Source organism: Argopecten irradians, chromosome 12 (assembly GCF_041381155.1).
Source record: "Argopecten irradians isolate NY chromosome 12, Ai_NY, whole genome shotgun sequence".
In the NCBI taxonomy this organism is placed as follows: Eukaryota; Metazoa; Mollusca; class Bivalvia; order Pectinida; family Pectinidae; genus Argopecten; species Argopecten irradians.
The window spans coordinates 24,167,810-24,180,592 of record NC_091145.1 but is presented as its reverse complement, the minus strand read 5'-3'; the positions used below and the strand labels follow the sequence as shown (position 1 = coordinate 24,180,592).

General features: G+C 36.8%; 1 protein-coding gene across 3 annotated transcripts in view; it reads right to left on the bottom strand.

Annotated features, from left to right (window-relative positions):
* LOC138336414 (protein MON2 homolog) overlaps window positions 1-12,783 on the bottom strand; it is a 576,914-nt gene that overhangs the window by 533,357 nt on the left and 30,774 nt on the right. For all 3 annotated transcript variants that reach the window (XM_069285900.1, XM_069285901.1, XM_069285902.1), the window contains exon 14: window positions 12,532-12,716. In XM_069285900.1, the coding sequence (XP_069142001.1) occupies window positions 12,532-12,716 (185 nt within the window). The remainder of the gene's footprint in view (window positions 1-12,531; window positions 12,717-12,783) is intronic.

Sequence of the window (12,783 nt, the reverse complement as noted above, 5' to 3'; positions counted from 1 at the left end):
CCTACGCTCTTGTCTCGTGTTGCACAATTATGATGTAAGTAAAACCATGCACACATGAGAGCAGCCTTATCAAACCGGATAGCATTAATACAACGCTAGTCGCGTTGTATTAAAAAAGAAAGAAAATATATAGGTTTAGCAAAATAACGTCAATCCTTAGAAAGTTACAACTGTATGATTAATACGTTTGGCATTTCTTACGATAATTGCTTAAATATCTATTTTAGGATATGATATCGAATTCAGAAATAAAACACAATTTTCATTTCGAAAATCCGGCGTTTAATACACACTCTATGCAGTGACAGAAGGACGCTAGCACTCTGTCATCTCTGATTGCAGAGGAACACCACTGGCGATATGACCAGGTTTAGATGCATTAGATAACATCTTAAAGAAAGAACGACAACAGAAGAGGCCAGCAACAGAACAGTTGATTCCCACCCACATACAGTTTATAAAAGCTGCAGAGAAAAAATATCCAACAGCTTCAAACTGTCGACACATGCTCAACCAAGCACCAACCTGTGAGATGAGAGCAGGCTTCAACAAATATGCATTATAGTGCACACCAGACACTGGTATGGTCTCAGCACCGCGGAAAGATATAATCTGGTGGAATTGGCAAAAAAGGGGCCGAAACGACCATTGAGGGATGGATTCCATCTGACGATGCTGTCCACAACGTTTTGTGGGTTTTTTTTCCATGTCGTAGCTGTCTAACGAAAGTAGGATGTCAACTGCAGATAAACATGTAAATTAATATCATACGTATTGATACTAAGTTTCTTCGATCCCAAAAAATTGGGACCATTAGTTCTGCATAGATATTTACCATTGCACATATTTTCGTTACCATCTTTTTTTTTCCAAAAGTACTTTGTTTGACAAAAGTTGGTTATAAACCAGATCACTTAGCAAAGTCATTGAGAAGGTCTAATATTTCTGATATCACCAAGATCGTGTGTTTATTGTGATGATTTCTTTCTCACCTAGTTTGAAATATAAACCTTCTTTTCTACTCATGTTATGAAAGGCGAGAAAGGATCATCTGACTGCGTCATTTCCTGTATTAAACTAATGAAAATCCCGCAATTGATTATTCAAGTCTGATTTTATGATTTCAAACTACATCTCCAAAATTAAAAAAAACAACCTCTAAATAAAGTCCCATGCTGTTACTTTTTCAAAGCTTTGCTTTTCGAAATCAATAGTAAAAGTTATATATCCAGTTCTCTGTTTACCTTTAGAATATTGAATATATATCATACTGCCTTATATTCTCATAACAAATCTACACATCAAGAATCCTCTTCGATTTTATTGAATAATTATTCAACATTTTCAGACGATTAGCAAATGGATTTATATTTTCTCGACAATCAATATGCCAAAAACCCGGTCTCCAGTTTTTTAAGATATTCCCGTCGTTTACGTGGTAAATAAATAGGTTTTGGATTTAGCTTTTATGTTAACCATGCTTGCCATATTGAATAAATTCTTAGAGGAATTGCTCCATACAAGCATGACTAACATAAAAGCCAAATTCTATCCCTATATTTACACTCACGCGACTTTTTATTTATATTTTTTGCATTAAAATGTTCTTTTGAAAGTAACGTAATTATTCAATATAAGTCGGTCATAAGTGTGAGGAGCTTACTCAGTTGAGCAGCCAATGATAACTCTTCACATCTGGAGTCTGATCTATATATAAGATCTACAAGTAATTTCCTGCTGTTATTCCGCATAAGTTCGACAAAGAGGTTTCCCTGGAAGTTGGTTTCCATGATAATTTCTATAGCAGGTACCAGATTCTTGACAAGTAATATGTCTCTCCCTAGGTTGTGCCCACGTTTCTGTTAAAAATCTGGTTTCGCTGGTGTTCTCCACATTAAACTCAGCTGCTGACATGTCCTGGAGTCTGTTTTTGGCTTTTACCTCTGTTATACCATTAATGATCGGGTTTGTGTCTATGATGCTTTGATTGAGTTCTGATTTATTTTTGAGTTGGTCTGCATTTGTGTAGATAAATTTAAGATGATCCTGTTGCTGTCTCTTCTGATTTAATTTTGGTTTCTTTTAACTTTGATTATTTTTCTTGCCCATGGTGGGCCTCTTACTTTGTATATAATTATGTTCCCCCGATGGTTTACTATTCTGTTTGGCTTTGGCTTCTGACCAAAGCCTTTTTTCTTCTTCCCTTTCTATTTTTGTGGGATCATTGACAATTCTGTATTTTTTAATTCCTCGTGATCACCGAGCGTTCGGATTTTACTGAACATTTCTTCACTTCTGGGGTGGAAAGTGATACCAACAAAGGTCTTGTTTTTATCTCGTCATTCTCCTTGGTAATTTCCGAGTCTAATATATTTGACGTTATCCTTATCCTCAATATCACATACAATGTATGTTTAGAATTCTGTTTGCAGTATTAGTATCGTGGGTTATTCTCTCCTGGCGGATATTGGTGTCCTTCTCCTCCACCCCATAGATCACGATGTTACATTCTCGTTTCTTCCTCTCATTCATTTCCGTCATTATTGACTACACATTTCTGGAGTCGTTTATTTACGCTGCTGCGGGTTATGACCCTTTCCCCTTTCCTCAACTGTGATTTTTCTCACCAATTCCTCGTCACATATTTTGGAGATTTTATTTTCTAGCGATGAAATTATGTCCTTATATCCCCCTGTGACGCTCTTGCACATTTCCTCGATCTTCTGAAGAAGATCCGTTCTGATGTTAATTTTCACATGTGTTTTGCAGCTACTGCAAAACCACGTCGAGTCTGAATCCTATAAAAAAGATGTATTCCTTGATGGATTTACCTTAACAGAAGTGTTGAGTGCAGCGCTCACATTCCAGTTTTGCTTCCTCATCTTTGAACACTACCTTACATAATGGGCATTGCCACTCGCCATCTGCGCTTTCGTCGTCAATGTTAGATAGCGATGCGAAATCATGGATATCCAATTGGCTATCTGCCCCGTGGCGTCCCTTCCCTGAAGTTAGATCATATACGGCTGCTAGGAAGTCTTTGTCTTGTGAAGCTTGTTGCTAGGGCCGCCGCCTCCATTTTGTTTTGCCTTCTGCGAGGCCATCCTCCAAAAATCGCTGTTTTCTGTGGAAATACCAGTATCCTTTATCTGCATGTTTAAAGTTGTTAGGATTCTAGCCTGTGCTATGGGAATGTTTACTTAAACATTCCTGTTGAATGTTTACTTAAACATTCCTGTGTATCGGTAATTCTCGATTTAACTAAAAACCTATCTTTTACTCGGAGCACAAAAGCTCGATTGTTTACATCGAAAATATGAAACAAACAATCTCATGTCACAACAAAAAATCTAGATCCTCAACACTTCCATTGACCAAACATTATAAATTTTACATTTTGATTTTCAGATGATTTCTCCAATCAGCCAATAAGGGCTAGTTTAACAGTTTGAACAATCGAAGAAGATCATTACCAAATAATAACCTGGCCCCAAACGTAACACAAGGAAAGGTATTTCGTGATGGCCTACACGTACTAGTAATCGGATATCATTTAGCTTTTAATTACCGGTAATAATTTATAAAGCAAACGTTATAATTATCAATCGGATACTTTTTGATGAGAAAATACCAGAAGGGATCGATCGATACATATAATTGTTATGTACCTGTATTAATAATATATTAGATAATAACCATTCTTGAGTCTGTATGTTAATTAAAATTAAAATTTCATTTTGATTTTAACATTATATTACTGAGGCAGGTGCATAACGATATACGAAATCGTTTGTCTATTTTTAAACAATGTATTTCTCGCAAAACACTTTAAGGCCAAGATACTTGTAATTCAATTGATACAGTATGCATGTACTTTTAATGTCCCATATGTTAGAACAACGGCATTTAGCAAAACTAACAATCTATTTTGATATTACTAAATAAAATGTTTCTCCGCTTATGTAATGAATAAATTTTTATACGTTATTAGTGTGATATGGACCAATAAAAGAAACAACATAACGTTAGAAAACAATTCAAATATGAAGTTTAAAAATGGGTTCCTGCATAAGTTGCGCTCTAGTTCACTTATCGGAAATAGAATACGAAACATTGTATTTTTCCCCAATGCCTAAAGTTATAAACTTTGTGTTAATACAAAATTACTAAGTAATTCGAAGTATAAGTAATTAAAATATATGTCATTGTCTTTTTATTATAACCCACAAATAAATACAAGACCCCGTGTAGCATGAAGTCGATTTCGGATCGACCCGAAAAATAACAACACTTTGTCGGGACCATGTCAGGATCATTTCATGCAAGTTTCAGCCAAATCGCACCAGTAGAACTTGGGAAGAAGTTCAAAATGTGAAAAGTTAACGCACGGCGGACGGCGCACGACGGACGACGACGGACGAATCATGACGACTATATCTGACCTAAAAACTAATAATGTGGTGGAGTTTAAATTAGAAACAATACTCTTTGGTGAGACTGAAAATTTGTCAATACCTCTCAATTTCATTATTCTTTATATGAAGTTTTTTTTATAATTTGTTTTTTATTTCATTTTCATGTGCAATAAACTACATAATAACTAAATACTTTCATTCTTATTCACATTCAATATCACTATCACACTCATTCTCAAACATCTTACTTATATCATCATCATCATCATCATCATCATCAATCATCACAACCATAATATATATCATCATCATCATATCAACATCATCTTTATCATCAATATCATCATCATCACCATCATCTTTATCATCATCAACATCATTAATATCATCATCATCTTCATCTTCATCATCAACATTCATCATCACATCATCTTTATATCTGATCATACTGTCATTTATCACACTTCATACTCTCATCTTATATCAATCATTCAAGAACAATTACACTATTCCGTTCACACATAAAAAGAGCATACATAATCATATTTTCTTTTCTATCATACTATCTTTCACTCATGAAGGCGGTTATTAGTAAGGTGATAATAGTAAATTAGATATAAGTTAAGCCGTATAGTATATATATATTGATAGAGGTATATTGCACTTATAAGTAGAGCAGAAAGAAAAGAAAGGAAAGCATAACAAGGAGGTAAGATACAGATTTAGAAAGGGGGAAGGTAGGCTAGCAGAATTGTGGTATTCGGCCTTATCAAAAACAATCTTAAATACTTACCTAATATATTTATCCTTAAAAAATCATAATAAGTCAGCAGAATATATAATTAAGAAACGCTGAAACAGGCTTTAAGAGAAATCACTAAGTTTTTACCACTTACTCCACTCTGTATCAATTTTTTCCTTTTTTCCCTTTCCAATAGCAATATATTTTTGAACATATAATGGTCTGTCTTTTATTGTATTAATTAAAGAATTTAAATCTATTGAATTATGAAAGCATCTCATCCTATAAATATATTGCTTAATAAAAATAATAATTTCATTATCAACCATATCTATAGGTGGATGATTATCAGAGATCAACCCGAACAGAAATGACTTTTTATTTACAGCAAAGGGAATTAATAAAGCCTGTAAGAATGTTTCAAAACTTTGTAATAATGACTGTACCTCAATACATTCCCATAAAATATGTGTAATAGTTTCTCTTTCAGAGTTACATAGTATACAAAAAGGGGAGGTAACCAGACCGATCTTGAATAAAAAAGAAGTTGTTGAAATATGATGAACCACTCGGAACTGAAACCACTGAAGTTTTGTATTTGTTGTGACCTGGAAAGGGATTTTATATATCATCAAATATCAAGTTCCATTTTCGTTTACTAAATGGTGTTGTGTAATTTTTTATAGGCTTTTTGTAAAATATCCTTGAGCCTTTCATTTTAGGATACTCGAAAAATGATTTTAATTTTGATGGTATAAAGGGACAGACAATTCTATTATTACTCATATCAAAACCTGAATAACCTTTTTAATGGCTGATGAAAGCCGTGATATTGCAAAAAGTTTGTCACAATCTGGTATTTCTTTGAGAATTCATTTAAAGAAAAAAACGATCCTGTAGATATATCTTTCATTACATCAAATATATTAACAACGCCTTTTTATACCAATTTTTATATATAAAAAATAGTATTCCCGCCGATACATATCTTTTTATTATACCAAAGCGGTATTTCCCAAACTGACTCATTGTTCTCCATCCTTTCCTATTGTTGGTTAAGTACTATGCCATGATCTTAAGACATCCCTCCAAAACTAGTTTTTACATTTGTTTATACATACATAAATATATTCGCTACCACAGCTGGCCAATAAATCAATATCAATATAAGTATTTAAATAGATTGCCATTTTTCATTGGTTTGGAATAGTCTCCTTATCCAATTCAATTTTAGCGAGCAAATAAAAGTGTCAATCATCATTATGTGTTTATCATTTTCAAGCCTCCATTCATGTAATCTTGAAACCGCAGGAGAACGGTAGACCACTTAGTTAGACTAGAAACATTTATACGAGAAGCATTTGCCACGAAAGAACATCTTGTGGCCGTATTCTTTGACCTTGAAAAGGCATACGACACAACTTGGCAATATGGAATAATGAACGATATCGGTATACGTGGTAATTTGCCAAAGTTTATTTCAAATTTTATATCTGACAGGCATTTCAAAGTTCGGACGGGTTCAACTTATTTAGAAACAGAAACACAGGAGATGGGTGTCCCTCAAGGTGGTATCCTGTCTGTCACACTTTTTGGATTAAAAATTAACAGCATAACTAAATGTCTTGACCAATCTTCGGAAGGGTCTCTATTTGTGGATGATTTCTTGATCTGTTATAGATCAAAACACATGCACACACTATAGAACGACAACTACAACAATGTTTAGGCAAATTAGAAAATTGGGCTGACGAAAATGGCTTTAGATTTTCAAGATCAGAAACTTTCTGTATGCACTTCTGTCAAAAACGAAAACCACACAATGATCCTGACCTCACACTCAATGGAATTAAAATTCCAGTAGTTGAACAAACTAAATTTCTTGGACTAATATTTGATTCGAAACTGTCCTTTTTCCACATATCAAACATCTGAAGGATAAGTGCTCGAAGGCGCTGAACATTCTACGTTTTCTTTCCCATTCTGATTGGGATGCAGACCGTGAAATGCTTCTACGTATCTATCGAGCACTTATTAGATCAAAACTTGACTACGGCTCGATTGTCTATGGATCGGCTCGCAGCTCCTATCTACAGATGCTTGACCCTATACAGAATCAGAGACTGCGTCTCGCACTTAGAGCTTTTCGAACAACACCTGTGAAGAGTCTCCATGTGGACGATAATGAGCCATCTCTAGACGATCGACGAAAGAAATTATCCTTACAGTATGCTGCTCAACTGAAATCCAACTCCAAAAATCCCGCATTTAACCTTGTATTCAATCGACAACATCAAGAAATATTTACACAAAACCAAAAGCTCACATTTGTCATCAGAATTTCAAAATTTTTGCTGGAAATAAATATAAATTTCGACACCATTGACGAGTACACCGTATCGGATGTACCACCATGGCTCATTCAAATACCTTATATCAATTTCTAAATGGGAGGGCAAAATCCAGTGCATTTCCCGAAAAACACAAATCCTCCTTTCGGGAGTGCATTATGGCTTTCGGCTCAAAAGATGGTGATGATGTTGCGGCGGCATGCTGTACATCTAATCACTGCTCCTCTATCCGACTCCCGGATGTTGCCTCCATCCTCCATTGTGCTATCGGTCTAGCGCTTGACCATATCATAGAACACCGCATTGAAAAGTCAATCATCTGTTCTGACTCTCTTTCGGTTCTTCAGGCTTTGAAATCAAGAAACCCTAGAAACACATTAATCCATAAATATTTTGATCCGAACATTTCGATTGTCTTCTAAAACTCAAATTACTTATCTCTGGATTCCCAGCCATGTGGGTATAAGGGGGAATGAAAAGGCCGATAAAGCAGCTAAGACTGCTCTTCGCCTAGCACAAACAGATTTGAAACTACCTTACACCGACATTAAACCTTACATTCAGTCAGCCATTAAACACTATTGTTAACAAAGGTGGTCTACCGAAACAAACAATAAACTATTTAAAATACAACCTACACTTAATCCTAATCTGTCCAGTCGGAGAGACCGCAGAGAGGAAGTTGTTCTCTCTCGGCTCCGAATTGGACACACATATTTTACACATTCCTATCTATTTAGAGGAGAGGATCCTCTACATGCCATGTATGTGATTCTCCCTCCTCATACTATGGAGCATGTTTTATTGCGTTGTATTGATTTTAAACACATACGAGATAAGTACTATGATGTCTCCGACATGTACACTTTGTTCCATGCCGTGAGACGTAATCGTATTTTCAGTTATCTCATCTTATATTCATATCAACGCAACACTCATCGTTTAGTCAACATTGTGTTCATTCTGTCATCGGAGTGTCAGATATGTTGGTCGTATCATGTCTGAACATGGGCTAGAGGTGGACCCGGAAAAGGTGGGGAAAATGACACCATGGCAACGTCTCGATCTAGCTTTCTTGGTAGATTTATCGGTTATTCTAGCCGTTTGAAAGAGAATTTCTTTAGGACAGCCCATGTTTAATGACACCGTCAACCATGAAAAAAAAAGATGAAGAGCGCTAAGACAAAGAATGACACTCTTAAGTCTTGGAAATGAGAACAGAAAGAAGACAAGACATTTTCGGGGCTTTAAGAATCAAGAAACCCTAGAAACACATTAATCCAAAATCTTTTGATCCGAACATTTCGATTGTCTTCTAAAACCCAAATTATTTATCTCTGGATTCCCAGCCATGTGGGTATAAAGGGGAATGAAAAGGCCGATAAAGCAGCTAAGTACTATGATGTCTCCGACATGTACACTTTGTTTCACGCCGTGAGACATAATCGTATTTTCAGGTATCTCAAAGAGATTGGCATTTTTAACAAAATTTGAACGTTTTCTCATCTCATCTTATATTCATATCATCGTTTCGTCAACATTGGGCATGAATTTTCTCATGTGTTTTAGCCAAAACTATTTCATCCTGTGTAACTCTTTTTATTAAATCAACATTTAAAATTTTGTTTTAGTTTTACTTGCCTTTTTCTTAAAGGTGATAAAAACAGAACGGACATGGAAAATGAGATAATACGCTAGGTACATTTGTAATGCCTATCTAAACATATACCAGTTTGATATTTACTTATATTTTGTCTCTAAATAGTAAAATTAATGAAAGCAATCTTCACATCTTTTCGACGACAGATTTTTTTCTATGACTTACCTCCCTTGAGTTCCGATGAGTTGTGACGTCATCTGAGACAATCAACTACCGGAAGCCGGTGTGCCGATCGCGGAACTGTCAACATGCATGTGTATTTTAGCCACATGTCTTAGTACTTACGGAAATACACACGGAGAAAAATATGTTATATTTCGACTTATTGGGTAGCGTGATTTATCCCCTACATAATGACACATTATTGACGTCATAACCTATGAAATGACGTCACTACATGTAAATAATGATGTCATTAATGTCGCGGGTACATATGTCATGTGGCTTATGGTGTGCCAGGGGTTAAACCACAAATGAATAAGTAGTTCTTTCCTATTCAGTCCACCCTAGAGTAATACGACTGTGCATGTATGTAATTTATAATTTACACATAAAATTAACAGAGGAGTTTTGATATACATAGGATCTACTGGTAATTTTATGTGCGAAATAAGATCGTAGCGAAAATGGACAATTATTGGGGCCCACCTCTTTAGACCTACGTTTTAATAGAAAAATCATTTGTTACAAACATACGGAGACATGAAAATACATGCAGATTAAAAGGAAAAAAATCAATAATTTATAAGTTGTGTCTTTTTGCCCCCCATTTTCGTCGACTGAAATGTTCTCAAAATGCGCATTAGAAATAAGAGGTCCTTCTGCACATTTTTCATACTTCATTTTAGGGATTTTCATATTTATTTTGGGTTACACAACAATGTGCCGGTGGTGTGAAACCGGTATGTTCAGATCTAGTCCGCTAAACCTGCTCATATTATTAGACTTTTTTAATTAATTTTTTTGCCTAATATATAGGGGGGGAAAAGCCTAATAATATAGGCAGGTTTAGCGGACTAGTTCAGATCGAGCAGGGTTGCATAATGATATGACGACATTCACAGTTATCATTATTTAATTGCAGGAATTTAAATTCGAAAAATTACCATGTTAAGAACGCTCTAAAGTCATCAAAATACATCGTAAAACTCATCTCAGCAATCGTAAATACATTTAGTAATATTTTTCCTTCTCGGGGGAGACCTTAGGACCCCCAAAAAACAAAATCTCTCGCCTTAAGCCCTCGCAAAATCATCAAAATACATCGTGAAAATCATATCTCAGTCATTCTAAATTGTAATATCTTTATCAGGGTCTCCCCCGAACCCCCAAAACACCACAATGCTCGCAAATTTGGCCAATTTTAGTACTCATTAATTTCCTGTTATATTCTACATAGTACACTTGCGTATATATATGTAGAATGCGAATTTTACCGATTTTGTTTTATTTAGACCCCTAGATCGTCTCATAATGGTCAATAGGCTATCGAGTGTGCTGTGGTCTGTGCGTATACTTTTAAAATTTACTAAGATCGACAGGTTTCTGAATGAAGCGGTCTTGTAAATGATTTGTGTTTTATAAGAAATATATCTTGTTTCATGGTCCTGTGTTAGTTGAACTATTACATGTGTATCTTGTCCACGAGTACATGTCATCCATATTAGGTCATTGTATCTAGTTTCTGTGTTTTGTGTCCCGTCTTTTTTATCGGCCGTGCGTGTATTGTTACTACTGTACATGTTATTCTATTTCGTACACATCCGTAAAACTCATTATAGAACTTTAAGAAAATAAATAAGTCTAGCCCTTTCTGTGCGGTGTTCTGAAGGATTAAGCTTCAAATAGGAAATATAGAGGTGTGCAGTACGTACATAAGGCGAGAAAGGGGCACGTTTATCGCGGTATGATAGGGTTTTGGATAGGGTATGAAGGATGGCGGTTTTTTTTTTTTTAAATATGCATTATATGTACATGTATGTGCATGTAGCATGTAGTCTCATTGTAATTTGGGACCATTTTCTTGTAAAGTTATATTTCTTCTTGTTGGTTTAACTTTAAAGTCTATGTTTTGAGTTTTAAGTTACAGACAAAAGTCAAGCGCAACCCCCTTGAACCTGAGTCAGTGGAACACACGTACACGGTGTCAAATGGCTTTTAAAGATGCTCCACCGCCGACAGAACATAAATGATATTCACCATTTGAACAATAATTGGTGTTTAATCGTGTATATATATGTCTTATTAACACAAACAATAATATAGAATAATTTATTTCGCCTTTGGTGCATGCGCAATCAGTACTTCATTCCATATAGGATATAGTAACACGGATTTTTTTCGGGATGCAATTAATTATATTTCATGTTTTTAACTTGAAGTAAAATTAGAAGCTAACAAACTGTTCAATGGTGGTAATGGTGTAAAGCTCTGAGCCTTACCCTTACCCTCTCTGAGCCTTACCCCCTGAGCCTTAGCCTTATCCCTCTGAGCCTTATCCCTCTGAGCCTTCCTCTCTGAGCCTTACCTCTCTGAGCCTTACCTCCTTCAGTCTTACCTCCCTGAGCCTTACTCCTCTGAGCCTTACCCCTCTGACCCTTACCCCTCTGAGCCTTACCTCTCTTAGCTTTACCTCACTGAGCCTTACTCCTCTCAGCCTTACACGTCTCCTCTCAGCCTTACCTGTCTCCTCTCAGCCTTACCCGTCTCCTCTCAGCCTTACCCTTCTCCTCTTAGCCTTACCCATCTCCTCTCAGCCTTACCCCTCTGAGCCTTACCTCTCTCAGCCTTACCTCCCTGAGTCTTACCTCCCTGAGCCTTACCCCTCTGAGCCTTACTCCTCTGAGCCTTACCCCTCTGATGAGCCTTAACTCCCTGAGCCTTATCCCTATGAGCCTTACCTCCCCGAGCCTTACCCCTCTGAGCCTTATCTCTGTGCCTTACCTCATTGAGCCTTACCCTTCTGAGCCTTACCCCTCAGAGCCTTACCCCTCTGAGCCTTACCTCATTGAGCCTTACCCTTCTGAGCCTTACCCCTCTTAGCCTTACCCATCTGAGCCTTACCTCCCTGAGCCTTACCCTTCTGAGCCTTACCCTTCTGAGCCTTACCCATCTGAGCCTTATGCTTCTGAGCCTTATCCCTCTGAGCCTTACCTCTCTGAGCCTTACCTCCCTGAGCCTTACCCCTCTGAGCCTTACCCATCTGAGCCTTACCTCCCTGAGCCTTACCCTTCTGAGCCTTACCCCTCTGAGCCTTATGCCTCTGAGCCTTATCCCTCTCAGCCTTCCTTCTCTGAGCCTTATCTCTCTGAGCCTTACCTCCTTCAGCCTTACCTCCCTGAGCCTCACCCCTCTGAGCCTTACCTCTCTGAGCTGCCTGTGCGTTGGCCTGACTGTTGAGGATGGTCAGTGTGTAGTGGGGAGGTAGTGAGGCCTTACACAAGGCTGTGATAAAGGCGTCTCTAGGGATATTCATGTGTAGTACCCCACACAGATTAACAAAACTCTGTAATGACTTCAGGATCGCCTGTGTGGCACTCTCATCCGTACTAAAACACAAAGATAAAATATGGCCTCTTTATACTTTTTTCAATTATTTGCATCAATATGACAGTG